Source organism: Colossoma macropomum, unplaced genomic scaffold (genome assembly GCF_904425465.1).
Source record: "Colossoma macropomum unplaced genomic scaffold, Colossoma_macropomum, whole genome shotgun sequence".
In the NCBI taxonomy this organism is placed as follows: domain Eukaryota; kingdom Metazoa; phylum Chordata; class Actinopteri; order Characiformes; family Serrasalmidae; genus Colossoma; species Colossoma macropomum.
The window spans coordinates 39,079,811-39,100,951 of NW_023494785.1; the positions used below are offsets into that span (position 1 = coordinate 39,079,811).

The window sequence follows — 21,141 nt, forward strand, 5'->3', positions numbered from 1 at the left end:
TCACAATTTGGACTTAGTATCTCATAATAATGATTACGTTATAATTATGACTTACATTTTCATAATATTACCAGATTTTGAGTCATAATCATAACTGTGAGATGGAGTCCTTCAGAATGAAGACAACTCGTTCAGTTTAAAAGGGAGCTTAAAAAGCCTCTTCATGTTCTTGCCTATGATATTTCAGATGAGCATGAGCAGCAGGTGATGACGATGATGATGTTTCCAGCGAGGTTTTGCAATATTGAGGCAGACGGTAAACAAAGCCACGTGCTGGAGGGGGCGGAGCCAGGCGTACTTCCGGCTCCTTGGCCTGAGAGTATAAATAGCCTCAGCGAGCATCTCGCAGTTAGAGCTGCTTCCAAAAAAACAAAAAATCGTAAACAGACTAAACGAGTTAAACGGCCCCGACAGCGTCCAGAGGCTTTTATTTGGTGTCTTTGTGTGTTTTAAAGCGACCAAAAATGCCTTTTCTTGGACAGGACTGGCGCTCGCCTGGACAAAACTGGGTTAAAACCGAGGACGGCTGGAAAAAAACGACGAAAAACGAGAACGAGGCGAATAACAACGTCTCTGAACGGTCAGTGCCAGTAGCGTCAATGCTAATGTCTTCTTAAAGTCGTGTGAAAGTAACTTACTATTGTTTTTAACCGGTCAAACGGTGGGGAGACCGTATAGGTTATGTTAACTGACATAGGACAGCTAGAACTGCGTCGTTTCTGTATAATTTAGACTCTTCTACCGCTGATAAAGTGAAGCAAACAGCCCAGTGTGAAGTGCGAAGGATGCTGAGGGAAAACAACTGGACGTCGTGCCAGCAGGGTTTCATATTACAGCAGTAAATAGCTCCTCCGTGCTTTTGTTGTCCTACATCCATGGCTAGTGCTTAATCACCCTGCTATTAATACGTGTAAGTGTAATGGGATTAGTGGTCATCTGCCTGGCCACTTTATTGTTTCCAACAGCCCTGACAGCACTGGCCAGAAAATATGTGAGGGACTCTTGTTTTTCTACCATCGTGTAATTATCTTCCCCCGCCTTACATGAGTAGGTTTGTCTATGTGGGCCTTCAAACTTGCCTAGAATAAGGCATTCAATGACAGCAGTGGTGATGCAATGACCTGATGACCACTCAACACTTGATTTCAGGCATGGTAAAGAAGAGGACTACTACAAAGAGAACTTACTCCTCTCCATTAATTATGATGTGGCCACAAAGAAGCGAAAGAAGGACATGATGAACAACAACACGAAGATTCCTTGTAAGTAATGCCACGTGTGTGTGTGTGTGTGTGTGTGTGTGTGTGTGTGTGTATATATATATGCATACTGTATGTAAAAGGGAAAAGCTGATTGAACTACTCAATAATGGCATCATTTTGTTGTTCTGCTGTCCAGATTTCCATAAAGACCAGTGGATTTATGTCCACAAGGGGAGCACCAAAGAGGTAAGGCCGGATGTCTGAAATGGTTTGGTTCCTACAGCTTTTCTATGCTGCTGGTTAATTCATTGCTAACTCTTTCCACACAGCGCCATGGCTATTGTACTCTGGGAGAGGCTTTTAACCGCTTGGACTTCTGCAGCGCCATCAAGGACACCAGGCGGTTTAATTACGTCGTGAGGGTGAGTTTCCTTTTACACTGCCCTACAGGCAGGAACACATTCTCATTACAGTGGGTTAACCAAAATAGCGTGATCTAGCAGAAAGGGCTGAGCGTTAAGCCTTGGTGTGTTAGTGTGTGGCTCTGTTTTTGCCCTTATCACCGCACTCCAGACAAGAGGGCCTCTGGAGAGGCTCCATCCGTGATGATCACAGGCACTTGGTGTGTCTTGAGTGTGTATGTGCGTAGGTGTGTAGTAGTCATTGTTATTCTTTTGTGCTCATCTGGGCCACAAAAGAAACAACCATTTTAAATGGTAGTTACTAAGGCTGTGAAAATGCTTAAGGTGAAGGTGGTTCAACTGTATCAATTTTGGAATATTGGATTTGGTTATAAACTAAAGTTCTTTAGTTTATTCATTAGATAATTCATTTATTTTGTTTATAAAGTTCTCTTAGTTCATTTTTCAGGATATATTTCTGTGGATATTAGACATTAGATAATCCACAGGGGACAGTAAAAGGGAAAATGAGTGAAAATCTGGAGTTTGGAATACAGAGAAATACAGAAATTGGGCCCTGGTTGACCACCAAGACTGTCGTCTTCAGAGAAACAGAGGAGGAGTAGCTGCTGGTGTTCTCAGAGCAGTGGACTGACCACCCCAGAGCCCAGACCTTAACATTATTTAGTGTGTTTGGGATTACTTGGATCGTGAGAAGCAGAAAATGCAACCAACTTCTGAGACTGAACTTTGGAAGTGTGCCAATTTCTTTAAAAAACTGAAAGCAAGAGTGCTGACCAGCACTGAAGCGGAAATATAGACAAAGACACACTAAATACTGAACAATTTTGATAATAGTTGTTATGGGTTCTGTATAAAATAAATGACTGGCTTTGGCGCAGCACTGTAGAAATGCAGGAAAAAAAGGTTAGTGTATTGTTTTTATTGTCTGCTCTCCAGTACTAGTTCAGCCAGTCACATTCCTTCTTATCTGCACTGATGCATGTTTTCAGCATATTTTAAAAAATAATTAATTTGTTGCAACAGTAATGAAATGGAATTGTTGTGAGGTCAGACATTTTACAACCCCTAACAAATTAGATAGATAGAACTTTATTGATCCCGAAGGGAAATTGCAGTGTTTCAGTAGCAAGACAAATAAATGCACCTATAATAGAAATCTCATTCTCAGGCTCGGAAAACCAGGTATACTACTTAGTCTTTCAAGTAATGAGCTTATTTGTTTATTTGGCCTGATGCTGCTGAAAGCAAAGGTCAGGCAGCCTCAGAGTGGACCAGTGTGAAGTGAAGGTCACTGTCAGACAGTGTCCTAGTACCCAGCAGGGCTCAGAAATGACAGCCGCAGCTTATGAAAGCAGACTGGAAAGTCAAGTGACTGAGCTCCCTTTTCCAAAACCCCCTTCCCCCCTGCTCTCCCCTCTTCATCGGAGGACATTTAGACTCATGCTTTGTGACTCAATTCTGATCGCTTGGCTCCACTGTGGTATAGTGAGTCTGTCATCAACTGTTCAACTACTGGAGCAGATGTAGGTCATTTGAGTCTCACATGAAATGGAACGAAAATCAGTGGTAAAGTAGGGGTGCATCATATGACTGTTATTGTTATTATTTTTATTGTTATTTTTCATAGCCTTAAATTTTCTAGTATTGTGTTTTTTTGTTTTTTTTTGTTTTTTTTTTTAGTTCCAACTTGTTTGCAAACCACAAAGTATATTAATGCACATCATGTACTGTGAAAAACGCTTTCAAGTATTGTGATGTGATTTTTTTTTATTTTATTTATTTATTTATTTATTTATTTTTATTATCCGCACTTATGTTAAAACAGCTTCTCAATATTTGTCGGTACTGTGAGTACTTTCCTCCACAAACTGTGACATGGTGTTCAGGTTTGTGTCACAATGTGCTCGCTGTTCATCTAAATAGCCGAGGTAGCCAAGTGTGCTGCTGTTTAGTGGAGCTCGCTTACAGGGATCGAATTTAAGTAGTAATGGAAAAACAGGCCCATGAGGCAGAACGGGGGGGGGCTGACTTTCAGGAACATTGCCCCACTACCTCCATTAATGCATAGTCATCCTCTGTGGTTCACTTAACAGTGATCATATGATGAGTCTGTGTCACCATCAAGGCATATGTTGGCATTTAAGGCCCCCGAGAGCAGCTAAACGGTTCCCCAAAACGTTTCGTAACCGAATATCATGTGACTAATTGGGTCACAGAACAACCAGATAAAGCCTTTCGATTGAGATCAATTATTGTAAGTGGATTTAACAAGGACCTCGTCACATGCGGCACCACAGGTCTCTGAATAGAACAGTGGTTTAGGGCTGTTTGAACTTTATCCTTGTTTATATTTGAATGTTGTTCCCAAAATGAAAAGAGAAATTTTGCACATTTCTATTAAAAGTGAAAAATCCTCGTGTTCATTAACATTTTAAGCCCAAAGAGAGAGACAAATTTCGAAGCACTTAGCTAAGCAGCTAATCCTGCAGTTTACATGTACTATTGCATGATCATTCACTTGCTACATTACAAATAGCTCACATTTAAGAGCATTGACTTGTCAGGAAGGTCTGGCGTCTGCAACAGACCATTTAGTTATATTATATCAGGAAATATTTCTGCTGAAGATCATTATTCAGTTTATAAACATTTGTATGATCTCAGAATGACTGAGTTGCTAAACAGCTGTCAAACATTTGCAAATATTACCATACATTTTATAACTCAAATAGATGGTTTGGTTTATTTATTGGCAATAAAAAGTTATTGTTGTCGCCATGTATAGCGTGACTCCTGCTTTGGTTAGTAGAGTCAAATACAGACTTTTTTTTTATTTATTTATTTATTTTATTATTATTTATTTTTTTTTTCTTTAGTGAATTATTTTTTTTACACTGGGCTTTTTAAAAACTATTTGGCAGGCAAAGGACCTAATCATGCTTTGAATGTTTGTAGTGGTCTAAGGCATGTACATAACCATTGAACTAGCCATTTTTGAGCCCACTTTAACATTTTAGGCTACATCAGTAACACATTTTAGCAGGTACCAAGAAAAAAAGTTACATGGCAAAATAAAACATTGTTCTAATGGTATGTTGCTTTTATTTAGCACTATCTGTTAGGGCTACTAACTAATTAGACACCTTAGCAACTGTTCTAGCTATAACATAGATGTATCTTGTCATGCCTTTTTTGGGTCCAATTTTGCATTTCAAACATCATCTAAATATTTTTATAATTACCTAATTTTTGTGGGTCATTCTACAGAAGTGTCCACTAAATAAATCTATCCATAGGAGTCACTGGTGTTACCGATAGTCATTGTTACACATACGAAAAGGTAACAACAGAGATGTTTTTTTAATGAAATACATTTTACAAAATGGCTGCCACAGAGCATCAAACCACATGTCATTCATAGAATATCTACTAAAATATGTACTTTAACCCATTTGTATTCTATTTTTTCACAATTACCTAAATATAAAGTAGGTCACACCAGTGACTTCAGCTAAAAGCTTCATATGAAATCATGAGCTACATCAGAAAATCTCTGATAACTGAAAAGACACAGTGGACTCACCATGAGCTTTTCTTCATAGATCCTCAGAAAACAGGTAAAAGGAAGTCAAGTGATGTCATCAGTGTGAAATTTTTTTTTTTTTTTCCAAAAATAAGAGATTTCACCAGTGACATGACTCCTGGGGACCACAACTTTTATTATATATTTATTTGCCATTTATTTTGTTTGTCATTTAATTTATATGTTTCATAGTCATGTACAGATTATTGCAGTTAAAATTGCAGAACAACTTTTCTTACCTCAAAATATGGCCTCAGCCTTTACACATGACTGTAGGGACAAGCTCTTCTGTAGTGCTTGGAATTTATATAATTGATTTAAAAACTAATATGGCTAAATTGAGGCTCAAGAAGGTGTAATTGTTAAAATAACATTTTATTTATAATTTAAAATAAAACATTGGAACCCTAACATGTTTGTTAAGTGTAACATATCTGTAAAGGCGAGGGACACAAAAATGGTTTCTGTAGAATGACCCACCAGTGTGTGTAGATGCATTGAAATTCAGTGGCCAGGGAACAGTGTGAACTCTGTCTGGAAAGTGGGTGAACAGTAAGTTGTATGAATCAACTAGAAGGAGCGGTTAGAAATGTCATGTCCCACACGCGCCACATAAAAGCACTTGAGTTTATCAAGGGAGGACTCGGTGGTGGTAGTGATTGGGAGGAGGGGGATGGGGAGAACAGTGATGTTCACATGCTTTCAGGTCAAGCAGGAGTCAGTGTTGTTCCATGGCTCTGCCATTCTTGGATGCCAGGCATGCCAGCCTCTCTGCTCTGGCGCTGTTGCCCAGTGGAAACAAATCTCTTTCCTCGGTGTTGACTGTTGGCAGTTACTCTTTAAAATGCTATCGTCCACATTTGTATAATGAAGTCAAATACTTTAACTGTGAAGTGTTGGACAGATTTTTAGATATAACTGATATTTCAAACCAGCATTTGATGCCAAATGAACATAAATTGTCTGCATTTTATTTATCGTACTGCATTTTGCTGTTGTCGGAACAAAACCTCGTATCTCCAAAATGGAGAAGGAAAAAACCTACTTTACTTTTAATGTAAGTCAATGGAACCAGACTTTTTTCCAAGTCATTTTGGGCCGTTTCTTTTGGTCCATTCTTCATGAAATTTACACACAATGTAAAGGACGACTGACCTTTTCAGATTATGTAAAAAAAAAAAAACGGAAAAACAGCAAAAACAGATACGTGGTTTTCTTCTGACAGCAGCATTTGTAACCCTGTAATACCAATCAATAGGAAAAAGCCTGTGAAGTGGATTTTGTCCCAGCTTCTGCACTGTTTATGTAACTGTATCAGCAGCTGTTACTTGAAAAATATCAGATTTTGGATTGAAATATCAGCCTACAGTTTTCATACTGGTGCATTGCTGGTAAACTCGGGGAAACAACGAATTCGTAAAGGTATTTTATGTGTTACACGTGTTTAAATTCCATGGCTGTAATTACTGGTGGTAATAGTGCCCCAAAGACTGAGTGCTGCTCATGTTGCATAGCTAGCTTATTAGCTAGCTGACAAGGTTTTTGCAAAACTTTGGCTTTGCAGAACCCAAAAGTGGGTGGACTTTATTTGGTAAAAAGTAGATTGCAGATTCAATTTTTTTGTTAATGTTTTGAAAACATAGAAAACCTAAATAAAACAAGGAAAGGCTCAAATGCTGATCTGTCGCTCGACTCTTTTGCATGGGCTACTTTAATGTAAAACTTGATTTCTTTCCCTTAAAGATCATTACTTTTACACTAGTATGATGACTGGTACTTTATACTGCTAACGCTGTGATTGTTTTGATTGACTGCACAGTGAGTAATGAGCGCAGAGCTGCTCGGCTGTTCTGGATTATGGTTTGTTTCTAGTGCTTGTAAAGAGAGCAGAGCATAACACCATGTAAGTGATGTTGGAACGGAAAGTCTCGAGTTTGACGGCTCGAATTTATGTCTTGTGTTGTAGCTGTTGGAGCTGATTGCCAAGTCCCAGCTGCCCTCGCTGAGCGGAGTGGCGCAGAAGAACTACATGAACATTCTGGAAAGAGTAGTGCAGAAAGGTGAGGGCTTAAACGCTCACTCACTTACTCACTCACTTTCTCTCTTTCGCGCTACTCTTGCCATGCTCTTGCGCGCTCTTCTCTACTTCTCTCTTTCTTTCTCATGCTTGCTCTCTCTCTCTCTCTCTCTCTCTCTCTCTCTCTCTCTCTCTCTCTCTCTCTCTCTCTCTCTCTCTCTCTCTCTCTCTCTGACTCACTTGCCATGCTCCCTCACTCACTCTCTCTCTTGTGCTACTCTTGCCATGCTCTCGCGCACTCGTCTTTCTTTCTGTCTTTCTTTCTGTCTTACTCTTGCTTGCCTGTCACCACATCGTTTCTCTCTCTCTGAGTCACTTGCCGTGCTCCCTCGCTCTCTCTCGTGCTGTTTGCCATGCTCTCGCGCACTCTTCTCTACTTCTCTTTCTTTCTCTTGCTTGCCCATTACCCTGTCACTACTCTTTCTTGTGCTCTCTCTCTCTCTCTCTCTCTCTCTCTCTCTCTCTCTCTGACTTACTTGCCATGCTCGTTCGCTCACTTTCTTGCTCTCACATTCTCTTTTTCACCCTTTACCCCCCCCGTCACCCTACTCGCTTTCCCACTTTTCTCCCACTACTCTCTCACATGCCCTTTGCCCCTTGTCTGTCTGTCTGTCTGTCTAGCATGCACTGCTGATAACATTTCATAGTAATATAACCCCTTTCTCCCTTTATCTTTGGCAGGGTTCCTATGTAAGCATTTACATGCAAGTAAAAGAAAAAGCAAATGTCTTCACAACAAATTAAAAAAGAACTTCCCAATAAATTAAAAATGCAGGCAGTTAGGCAGAGCTAAAGAAAACTTCCTTATTACCTGCAGTGGAAAGAATGGCAAGCCTTTGAGAGCAAACAGGAACCTCAGGGGTGTTATAAACCAAGTGTTCCCTCAACTAAACATAAGTGCTTGTCGAGTGCACCAAGTTCTAGATCAGGCCCCAGGAGTGTGACGTTAGTAATAAGACCGAGATGTTTTTAATGGACATGGACTTGTTTATTTTACACTTTCTCCAAAACATTTCCGCACATAGAGGCGGACAGATATGATCTTGAAAGAGGACAAGTTTTTAATTGTCAAACTATTTTCAAGCTTTCAAGTATTTAGTAAAATCATGCTCTATGCACAAGTAGAAACATCATCAAATTCTTCTGTCTTTGTTTCCTTGACCGCAGTTTAAACACTTGTAATCCTCCTCTGTTTCTGCTCTGTTTTCAGTTCTGGAGGATCAACAGAATGTGAGGCCCATCAAGGAGCTGCTGCAGACCCTGTATGTGTCGCTGTGCAGTCTGGTGCAGGACATGGGCAAGTCAGTGCTGGTGGGAAACATCAATATCTGGGTGCACCGGATGGAGAACATTCTGCAGTGGCAGCAGCAGCTGGACAACATTCAGATCAACAGGGTGAGCGCAGCGTAATTTAAGGCGAGAGTAAATAGAACAAACATCAACAAACGCATTCGCTTGGTGTGCTGTACCTGCGATGGAGTGGTTTTCTCTAGAAAGTTCACACTTGTGTATTTAGCTTGACACTTTTTTTCACATTTCTATTTATTGCCACTGAAACTGAAAACAAACATTAGGATGTTTGTTGCAAAATGTTTGGTGAGCTCTGATTTCGGTTTTGTCCGAAGCTGCCATTTCAGTCGCTTTTAAAGCTGCATGATCCTGCATCAGGAAAGACCCCAGCAGATTTTAAACAAACCACAAGTAACATTAGCTTATGGGTCATTCTACAGAAACGTTCATTTTTGTGTCCCTAGCGTTTACAGATATATTACACTAGAAAAACGTTATAGTTATTTATATTTTAAAATAAAACAAGTTATTTTAACATTTACACCTTCTTGAGCCTCAATTTAGCAATACCGGTTTTAAAGCAATTATATAGAATTCCATGCATGGTTAGGTCAACGTAAATATCGCTGCCGTCGGGACAAAACCACGTGTTTCCATTTTTTGCCGGTTTTTCAGTTTTAGGCATTTTATTTATTTATTTATTTATTTATTTATTTATTTATTTATTTATTTATTTTTTGGTGTAATGCAAAATGTAAATTGACTAGACACTCCCATCTCTCACTGGGGGCAACCAAAACAAACGAATTCCAAACTGACTGCACATGGTCACATATTAGATATGTATTGGGTCTAACCAAATATATATAAATGTGGCAAAAATTATAATTTTTTTTTTTCTTTTCTTTTTTTCTTTTTGCGTTCAGGAAGTATGCAGAGTATCTAAATGTAGTAAACAAGTTAAAAGGCTACTGAGTGATGCCAAAAATATATCGATGCAGAAGTTAAGGACGGTTTTCAAATGAGATTGTAATTTTGTGGTTTATAGCCCAAAAACACTGGGATGACACTGCTGGACCTGCCAGTCAGTCTACAACTGAACATCATGCAACGTTTGTCAGATGGACGAGACCTGGTCAGTCTGGGTCAGGTGTGTCCTGACTTAGCTGTGCTCACTGAAGACCGGCTGTTATGGAAGAACCTCTGCCAGTACCACTTCACAGAACGACAGGTACCAGATTTCCTTTTAGGGGGGAAAAAGGTAGAATTTATTTATTTATTTATTTATTTATTTATTTATTTATTAATAGTGAAGAATAGTAAGTAATACTAAAAAAAAAAAAAGACTAGCCTAAACCAATGTTTTTAATCTGGATTTAAAAGCTTTTGCTGTGTCACTGATCCAGATAAACTGACAAATTGTTAGTCCTACATGACTTTTTCCTGTACTGCTCATAGATCCGCAGGCGCCTCATCATATCTGATAAGGGACACCTGGAATGGAAGAAAATGTACTTTAAGCTGTGCAGATGCTACCCTCACAAGGAGCAGTACAGCGACACCTTGCAGTTTTGCACACACTGCCACATCCTGTTCTGGAAGGTGAGACTAAAACACATCTTTATTTGGTCTGCAGGCAAAACTAGCTCTGTGATTATATTGCTGCAGTCGTATGCAAAGGTCTGAACACACTGGTTTATTTAACAAATGTTTTGTCATGTTTTCTGCGTGAAAGTCAGCTCACTCTACAGATTTAAATGTCACATTCATTCTATGGAAATGTCCATTTTTATGTCCCTGGTGTTTACAGATATATTACACTTGGAAAAACATGTTAGGGTTCCAATTTATTTATATTTTAAAATAAAACAAGTTATTAACAATTCCACCTTCTTGAGCCTCAATTTAGCAATATTGGTTTTTAAATCAATTATCTAGAATTCCAAGCACCACAGAAGAGCTCGTCCTCACAGTCATGTGTAAAGGGTGAGGCCATATTTTGAGGTGAAATTCTGCAATTTTAACTACAATAATCTATACATGACTATGAAGTATATGATTTAAATGACAAAGAAAACAAATGCCAAATAAATATTCTAAAATATATATATATATATAATGAAAGTTGTGGTCCCCAGGAGTCGTGTCACTGGTGTTACTGCGTAACAACAAATCTCTTATTTTGAAATAAAAGTCACACTGATGACATCACTTGACTTCCTTTTACCTGTTTTCTGAGGATGTATGAAGAAAAGCACATGGTGAGTCCACTGTGTCTTTCAGTTATCAGAGATTTTCTCATTTAGCTCATGATTTCATATGAAGCTTTTAGCTGAGGTCACTGGTGTGACCGACTTCATTCTGAGGTAATTGTGAAAAAATAGAAAACAAATGGATTAAATTCCATGTTTTAGTGGATATTCCATGATTGACAACATGTGGTTTGATGCTCTGTAGCAGCCATTTTGTAAAATTTTTCATTTTTCGTAAAAAAAAAAATGTCCCTGGTGTTACCTTTCTTACGTGTAACACCAGTGACGATCAGTAACACCAGTGACTTTTATGGATAGATAAAAAAAAGTGGACGTTTTCGCAGACCAGTATTGCGATGTACAATGCTCAAAAGTGCTATCAGGACATTCTAAAAAAATTAATGATTTGATTTGTTAATATATTATTTTTTTAAATTGTGCAGTACCATATTGAAAAGTACATGATCTCAGCTACATTAGAACTCAATCATTACTTAAGGGCCAACTAAACAATAACAAAGTAGGAAAAAAAATCCACTAACCAACATGTTAAACACTAATGTTTATCCTACTAATGCTTCAGTATTTTTACTTGATTTACTTATATATTCAGCTACTAACTGGAATCATTTTGAGTTTAGGGTTAGGATGGTCGTTATTGTTGGTTGTTACTTTTCTCATAAATATGAATTAATAAATAATGACTACAACTTGGAAAGTAAAAAATAAACCAGCCGTATGTTGTATTTGGTGTCCCACGACTACTTTTGAGCACTACAGATTAATCACCAGCCCTAGTTTTAATGGCTTTTCTATGGTTACAAATTCTGAAAACTTGCAAATTTTGAACTTTCTCGCATATCGTTGCTGTCCAATGAAAACAAGCATCTCCAAAATATTAACTTTACAGGAGAGGGCCAAAACACTCTTACCTTTAAATGTAAGTCAGTGTAAAGAGATTTTTATTCCAAGTGATTTTGAAGCATTTCTATTGGTCCATCATGACATTTTTTACACAATGTAAAGGACAGCTGGTGTGTTGAAATGATGTAGCAAAGTAAAAATCAACAAAAATGGAGATGCATGGTTTTCATTGGACAGCGACGATATAAACCCTGGAAAGATTGGTGTAGTGTAGAGGGTAACACCACTGCCTTCTATGCTGTAGACTGGGGTTCAATCCCCACCTGGGTAAGCACCCTACACTATACCAATAAGAGTCCTTGGGCAAGACTCCTAACACTACCTTCGCCTACTGATGTTTGTTTTTTAAAAAAAAAAAAAAAAAATTTAAAAGTGTAAAAATCGTAAGTCGCTCTGTATAAGACAGGTTGCCAAATGCCATAAATGTAAATGAATCTAAGCATTATTTTCTCTTATCGTTGTCTACTACAGGATGCAAACCACCCCTGCACGGCCAACAATCCAGAAAGCTGCAGCATTTCTGTGACCCCACAAGGTTTCATCAACCTCTTCAAGTTCTGATAGGACTTTTATGTGCTTCCACTGTATGTACATAGTGTATATAACGTCTAAAGTGCAATAGATGTCAGGATGGTTTAAAGGAATATTCCAGCATTCAACCTAATCACTACGACTTCCGTTGGTGGCATGTGGTCAGTTACCACAGACAACTTTGGCTTTCCCTTTATTTATTAAATGAACAAGGGGAAAAATGGGCAGATGCTTCAGTAAGTTTTCTGTGCTGGTGTATTCCTTGAAAACCGAGGTCTGGGGATGTCTGTCTGAAGTATTTTGGGAGATTACAAAAAAAGGGACATTGGACTATGAATGTGAACGTCAGAGATGTGTTTCAGAGGAATAAGAATGTCACTTCTATGTAAAAAAAGTATTATAAGGTGTTACTTTATTGGGCATGAATGTTTACTCAAAGAGAAATTATGCTTGGCTGAGTGCAAGCAGTTGCATTTACAGTTGCCCTTATGCTGCAAGGATGCCCTCATTTACTCTACGAATGTCTTTTATCTGCGATTGGCAGTGTATAAACTCTCGAACTGTTACATATTTGCATTTGTGAAAGCATGCTGGTGCTTTTATTGAGAATGTGTGGCGAGTAGGTTTGTTTACCAAAGCTGTCCGTCATAATGGCGTGCAATACTTTTCTAAGTAACTTTTTTCCACTTTTATACGTTTGATATTTTCCGTTTTTGTTTGTTTTAAATCTTTGGAGTAAATACAAAATGTGCAAATACTTGACTACATTATGACCCATTACAACACTAAAGCAATCTACTTTGAGGTGCCTTAATATTGCATTGATTGAATACAAGTCTAGGAAGTGTACATGAAAATACAGTAACGATAGCTGATATGGGGTGAACGTTTTTCCTTCTTTCCAAATTGTGAATATGATATTCATGACCACCTGCATGTTATGAATTTGATACCAAAGAACTTTCTCTCTTGATTCCATGGCTGACTGTTATTTTGACCAGGAGACTCGAGGACGTCTTGTACGCGATGTCCCAACACTTCTGTCCGGCCCTCTGTGGTTATGCAAACAATGATGCTTGTGAAGAGCAAGCCAAAAGAGTCATGGGCCTTGATGGATTAAAAATAAAGTTCTTCTAATGTTGCTGCCTTGTTGGGATTACTTTACTTGACTGCCACCTGGAGGAGATGATGCTTACTTTTTTAATCTTTCAGTTTGGTTTACTGTGTTTCAAACTACACTGTATTAGTCGTCATTGTGTAAAAATAACAGCTGTTATTATGACGAATGACTCTACACTTTTGAGTGCTGATCCACATTAATTATTAATTTCCAGTCGAAATGGCCATTAAGTACAAGTTCCTCATGTTTCAGCAGATATTTTGGAAGAGATGTTAAAGAGTTCAAAAGGAGATCTGAAAACACACCAACCGGCCACTTTTTATTAGCTTTTATCAGATATGTAACTTACATTCCTGTTCAGTGTAAACAAACATGAATAGACATGGAGTTTTTAAACACTGTCCACTCACTGTCCACTCTATTAGACACTCCTACCTTGTCAGTCCACCTTGTAGATGTAAAGTCAGAGACGATAGCTCATCTGCTGCTGCACAGTTTGTGTTGGTCATCCTCTAGTCCTTCATCAGTGGTCACCGGACGCTGTCGACTGGATATTTTTGGTGGGTGGACTATTCTCAGTCCAGCAGTGACACTGAAGTGTTTAAAAACTCCAGCAGCACTGCTGTGTCTGATCCACTCAGACCAGCACAACACACACTAACACACCACCACCATGCCAGTGTTACTGCAGTGCTGAGAGTGATCCACCACCCAAATAGTACCTGCTCTGTGAGCGTCCATGGGGGTCCTGACCACTGAAGAACATGAGCGTAGAAACAAGGAGGTGGTCATAATGTTATGCCTGATTGGGGTGTGGGTGTGTGTGTTGGGGTATATATATATATATATATATATATATATATATATATAGAGAGAGAGAGAGAGAGAGAATTGTTCATAGTGGCAAAAGCAGAAAAAAGTTGGAATAATATTTGTATTACTTTGTATTACTTAAAAAAATAACTTAAAAATCCAGCAGCATTTTTCAAATACTAATATCCTATTTTCTACATCCAATAATCCACACAAACTCCATATTTTAGCACTTCATTCAGTTTAATCACGCCACTTCATGGGGGGTAATTATGATCTTGTTACATATTAAATTTAATGTTGTATGATGAAATACAGTAACATTCCAGTTCTCAAAATAAACACAATTTAAACACAACTGCTTAAACAGAACAATGTGCAGCATTATTTGCAACAGTGAGTTAAAGGAGCTACCAGCGGGATTAAATAATAATCTGCTATTGTGGCTTTTAGAATACAGTTTTTGGTTTTCAACCATCAGATCAGATTGGAACACTTGCACATGACAACTACTTTTTAGACCCAAGGTGACATGCTGACTAATGATTTCTGTATACATATTGATTAAAAGATTTATTCTGATACCTTCCAACTGCATATGAAACAATAATTAAAAATAGTTTTTAATTTAAAATCCCACCTGTAACTCCTTTAAGACCAGCAATGAACAGTAGCAGTGAATAGTAGTTGCCTTTGAACCCATTCTGCATAGTGTTAACACAATTAATAATCCAATTTTTTTTTTTTTTGTTAGATATCTCATATAGTATTGCAACAGTCCGCCTTGTTAGTTTTGCTGTACGCTTAAGCGGTCATTGAAAGCACATTTAATAGAATAAATGTACCGGTCACCACTCACTTCAGGCAGAATTGAGGCTACATATCTCGTTAGTGAAAAAAAGAGAATGTGATGCAGAGGGAAAAAAGACTATTTGAAGTACACCAACTAATCTGTGAAACATGGCGGAGGTAGTTTCAGGCCTTCCATGCATGATAGCCTCCATAACTGGCTTTTTTTTATAGAAAGACAGACAGCATTGGGCTGTTTATTAAAAAATGCCCAGGATGCAAAAACTGAAAATGGTTAATCAGTGTCTGCCTCAAGTGTGTAAGAAATCTGTAGCCAATTATTATATTTGTTCACGTTTCACATTCTGTAGTACAGAATTACAGTCTTTCGTGTAAAAGGATTTTCCTAGAACTGCTTTATGCCACTGAGGAATCTGGGCCTAGATAAGACAATAAGACATGACAATTTCGCATTACTAATACACAGCAGTGGTACCTCTTATATTAAAACATTGACAAAGGCGTGGCTCAAGCTCAAAGAGCAATACAACAGCATCACCGCAGTAATTTAAAGTATACAAAACAATGAAGTACACAGTCTTCGGTGATGGGCTCACTGAAAATAGTTTCAATTGTGTTCAAACTTCCAAAAAGCTGTGCAAGAGTCTGAGACCACCTTTCATTTACAACCCCAGTTCCAAACAGTTGGGCTGCTGTGTAAAACGTAAATGACCATGAATAAATACAGAACGCAATGATTTGAAAATCTCATAGACCCATACTTTATGCACAGTAGAACATAGAACACATATCAGATGTTAAAAGGTGAGAAATTTTACCATTTCATGAAAAATAATAACTCGTTTAGAAACTAAAAGCAGCAACGCATCTCAGGAAAGTTAGGACAGGGCCGTGTCTACCATTCTGTAGCATCCCCTCTTCTTTTAACAACAGTCTCTAAACATCTGGGAAGTGAGGAGACCAATTGCTGGAGTTTTGAGATGAACAGTACTTTCACTTTTCATCTTTGAGGGATATTTGACAGAAAATCCGATTTTGTCAGTAATCCGATCAACACGTTTACATGCACTTGAGTAATCAGATAATGTGAAACTCCGGGTCTGCATGAGTCGGACAGTAATTGGATATCTGCTTTACAACCAGCCAATAGACTCACAGCAGAAGACGTGACGTAAACATAATGTAAAACTCAAATTTCATATTGCGGCTTTTTTTAAAACATCGCGCCACTTTAGCTGAAAACATGAACTTACATCATCTAGAACAGAGGTCACTAATAGGAGGACCACGGTCCGAGTCTGGACCCAGACGCTGTCTTATGTGGACCTGGACCTATAACCAATGAACTATGGAGAATTATTTAATTGTGACTGGGTGGTCCTATTTTAATCGGCGTAACTTTTCTAGCCTTTGCTGTACCAATTTAGCGGCCCGGGAGACTCACAGACCAATCGTATGCATTGTAAATATCACACGTGACGCTACTCAGCCAATCAGATCTGTGCATTACGATGAGCACTGAGACTCGAGTGAGTGACGCACACGCAGAGGAGAGACGAGGCGAGAAACAGCAGTCAGAGAAGAAAGTGAGCCAGATTATTTTACATGGCGTGATCTAAAAAGATAATTTGTGACAATTTAATGACAGTAAATATTGTTGAAATATGACTGAATTGTACTTTATTTGATTTGACATTCAGTTGTTGACTGTATAAGATGTTGATATACCTGCTAGGCTACTTCAGTAAACAGTATATGGCACTGAGTCATGATGCAAGACCTCTGATCTAGAAGATGCAGAATATTTAAACCCTTTATTTCATGTTTGGTTTCAGTGCCGCTCTAACAGTGTTTTGCTGCGTCTCGCGACATCCACCGTCTGATCTCGCGCATGCACAGACTGAGAAATCCGAAAGAAATCAGAGTAAGAGTTCACATGCACTGAGAAATCTGATCACTGAGCTAAAATGCAGCTCTCTTGATCGGATTTCTTAATCGGATTTCTAGATTGGAGTGTGGTGTTTACATGACCATTTGAATAATCTGCATAACCGCAGAAATCCAACCAACTTCTAAGACTGAACTTTGGAAGAACATCCCTGCAGATTTATTTATTAAAAAAAACTGAAAGCAAGTCTCCTGAAAATAATCAAAGCTATAACAAAAGCAAAGGGTGAAAAAAATAAAATAAACAAAATAATAGCTGTTGAGGCTTCTGTGTAATTTTCTCTGTTGACGCTGAAAAATGAATAACTTCATTCAGGAAGGGTGGTCTCTGACTTTTGCACAGTACTGTAATGTGCTATATCTGTATGAGCTTCAGAGTGATGATTTTGTATAGCTGCTCATGATACAGGACCCAACTGTAAACAGGGCTTTTGCTTGGTTGTTCCCGTACAAAAAAAAAATCATAAAAATGACACAAATAAATAAATAAATAAAAAGAATAAATACATAACAATCATTCAGACACACATATTAGTTTTTTCTGCTGTTGCTGGTTGTGTTACACTACATCTACTGGTGGAAAACAAGAAAAAAGACTGAAATATAGATCATAAACATGCTTTTCCCCCCAAACATATTATACTATTTTCCTTAGCACTTTTCTAAACATATTGTAGTGAGCCATATTGTTGGTAGACAGGTGATCACAAGGTTGAAGGATACATTTTAGCACCAAGTATGGACCTGTCTTTAAGGTCAATGGGACTTGCCCATAGGATGGAATATACTGTAATGCAGGGGGTGTGCAAAATAATGGAAACACCACAGGAAAGGCTATTTTATCAAAAACACCTACCATATAGGGGCACGTTTAGGTTTAAAATGAGCGACTGTAGCCCAATTCCTGTCTGTAACCGAGCTCTACCCCATCCATCAATGGAAAGGGACCACCGTAAGACCTCCACTGATCAGATATTATTTAGGTGTTGGATCACTCAGAGCAGTAACATGGTAACTAACATGGTAGTGTGTGGTGGTGGTACCAGTGTTATCAGGCACCACAGTGTTGCTGTTTTCTAAGCCGCTTATCATTCTGGGTCGCGGGGGGAGCTGGTGCCTATCCCAGCGGTCATTGGGTGGAAGGCAGGATACACCCTGGACAAGTTTCCCCATTTGTTTTAATGGGGGAAACATTTTTACTAGTCCAATTTAATTCAAAATAAAATTTTCACATGTAGTAATATATAATTCTTGCTATCAAGAATTAAAGTTGTGTTTCAGAAGTCAAACCCAGGCTGAATCCCAAACGGCTCTGTACTCCCTAAATAGTGTTCTAGCTATGAAAGTTTAGAAATTCTAGCCTCTACAGCCAAACAGTGTACCATTTATCAAGTATGGATGTGACCCAAAAGCTATATTTTGCACTGTTGGGCTGCAGGATCCAGTATTTAAATTCCTACGTAGTGCACTATGTAGGGAGCAGGGAGCCGTTTAAGATTCAGTCACTGGATTGGTGCTAAATAAGACTGATGGTGGTAATTTGGTGACCAAAAAGTACTTATAAAGCGAAGGTTTTTTGCATTAAACAGTGCTGTGTTATCATATGTTTATTGCTATACGACAAAATCGTAAAAAATCATGAAAAGACTGCAATGTACAGCGAGGGGCGACCGAGCGTTCTCCTCATTCAGCGGTCCATGGTTGCTTGGCAACGATAACACATTCTAAAGAAACTACATTTCTTGGTGTATTTTATCATATTTCATGTTGGCTGTCATTTTATAAAAACCACTTGAGGCTGTGCGTTACTGTGATTTTATCACTCCACTTCGCGATGTGCATAAGAAAACCCTTCCTGCGATAAAATCACAGTAACCCACGGCCTCTCGTGGCTCACTGCTTTAGCAAAAGATGGGCTACATTCAGTAACTGTAAACCTACAAAGTGCATCTATATGGTAGGTACGCTGTATGGCCAAAAGTCTGTGGACACCTCACCATCACACCTATACGAGCTTGTTGGACATTTCATTTCCAAACTTTGGGCATTAATAAGGAGTTGAACCCACCCTCACACCCTTTGCTGGAATAACAGCCTTCACTCCTCTGGGAAGGCTTTTAAGATTTTGGAGTGTCTCTGTGGGAACCCATTCAACCAAAACAGATAAGTGCTCAGGGGGGAGCACATGACTGGCTAAAATGTCTTTGTACGCTGCAGCATTAGCACTACTCTTCACTAGAACTAAGGGGCCTCAAAAAAGCCCCAGCCCATTATCCCTCCTCCACCAAACTTTACTGTTGGCACTGTGATCTTAGACTTGTGTGTGGCTGTTTGGCCATGGAAACCCATTTCAAGAAGCTCGCCATGCACAGATTTTGTGCTGATGTTGCTTCCAGAGGCAGTTTAGAGCTCCACAGTGGGTGATGCAACAAAGAAGAGGCGATTTTTACGTGCTATGTGCTTCAGCACTCGGCGGCCCCGCTCTGTGAGTTTGAGTGGTCTGCCGCTTCATGGCTGATCTGTTGTTGCTCTTAGACGCTTCCACTTCACAACAATAGCGCTTACAGTTGTCTGGGGCAGATCTAGACCCATTCTACTGCCAGTGTTTGTCTATGGAAACTCAACGAGTGTGAGTAATACGTGTGGCGTTTCCATTGTTTTGTACACTATATGTTCTAAAACGTAAACAGAAATATACTCGATAATAACTAACAGTATCCTCAATTTTGACAAAAGAAATTAGGATTTTGTAAGTTTATGTTCTGAAAAAGTTAATAACATAACTACAGTTTCCTTCACTCTGTAGTACTTGTGGTAGAAGCTAATTTGACTTCACTTGATCTTAGCATAACCTTAACCTAGCTAAACAACATGCAGCACATCACGTATTACGCAATAGGACTAAAAAGATGAAAGAAGCTAGACAAGAAGTAGGAAGTAGAATTAAAAATATAACCATGTAACTGCATTTTGAATGCAGTTCTGCTTCCACCCATTATTTGTTAGTCTTATATTGGTAGCGCTGGGAAGGGATGAGGGTAAGACTTAATAATGTACAGTGCCACCTGCTGCTTGCCTGAGGTACATGCATGTTAAAATAATGCACCTCCGTCAGTGACTCAGTAAGAGACACTGGCTCTAAAAGGTTGGCACACTGGGCAGTCCAGCAGTCACTGTATTCATAGGTTTGTAACGTTTATTTTAAACCTGGCACTCCTGGGGCTTTTTTTTTTGCTGATTCAACTAATGAAACCTTAGAAAAATGAATTGACAAGATGCATATTGTGCATTGTGAAGTATCACAATGTTATGTTTTGTCGTGTCACCCACCCTAGCCATTAAATACAACCCCACTTCCAAAAGAGTTGGGATGTAAATAAAAAAATGTAAATAAAAACAAAATGCAATGATGTGCAAATCATTTGAAGCCTACATTTCATTTAAAATGGTACAAAGACAAAAGATCAAATGTTGAAACTGAGAAATTTTATTGTTTTTTGGAAAAAATATCCCCATTTTGAATTTGATGCCAAATACACGTTCCAAAAAAGTTGGGATGGGGGCAACAAAAGGCTGGTAAAGTTGTGTAATGCTAAAAAAAACAAGAAAAACACCTGGTGGTTCATTGGCAACAGGTCAGTAACATAATTGGGTATAAAAGAGCATCTCAGAGAGGCTGAGTCTTTCAGAAGTAAAGATGAGGAGGGGTTCACCACTCTGTGAAAGTCTGCACAACCAAATAGTGCAACAATTCAAGAATAACGTTTCTCAACATAAAATAGCAAAGAACTTCTGTTTTTCATCATCTACTGTACATAATATCATTAAAAGGTTCAGAGAATCTGGAGAAATCTCTGTATGCAAGGGATAAGGCCAAAAACCAGTATTTCCTGGCCGTGATCTTTGGGCCCTCAGACAGCACAGAATCAACAAAGATGATTCTCTACTGGAAATCACTGCATGGGCTCAGATGGACCTCTGAAAACCACTGTCTGTGAAGACAGTTTGTCGCTGCATCCACAAATGCAAGTTAAAACTCTGAAACGCAAACAAGAAACCAAATATAAACAGGATCCCGAAATGCTGCCACCTTCTCTGGGCCCGAGCTCATTTAAAATGGACTGAGGGGAAGTGGAAAAGTGTCCTGTCAAATGAAAAATATGACAA

General features: G+C 38.7%; 1 protein-coding gene across 1 annotated transcript; it reads left to right on the forward strand.

Moving 5' to 3' along the window:
* The first annotated feature begins 394 nt into the window (after window positions 1-394).
* On the forward strand, window positions 395-13,426 carry fbxo32 (F-box protein 32). Its single transcript, XM_036593945.1, has 9 exons — window positions 395-580; window positions 1,150-1,262; window positions 1,399-1,448; window positions 1,532-1,624; window positions 7,177-7,270; window positions 8,498-8,682; window positions 9,626-9,808; window positions 10,036-10,179; window positions 12,225-13,426. Exons 1-9 carry the CDS (start codon window positions 465-467, stop codon window positions 12,312-12,314), a joined length of 1,068 nt encoding a protein of 355 aa, XP_036449838.1. The 5' UTR covers window positions 395-464; the 3' UTR covers window positions 12,315-13,426.
* Window positions 13,427-21,141: the final 7,715 nt, after the last annotated feature.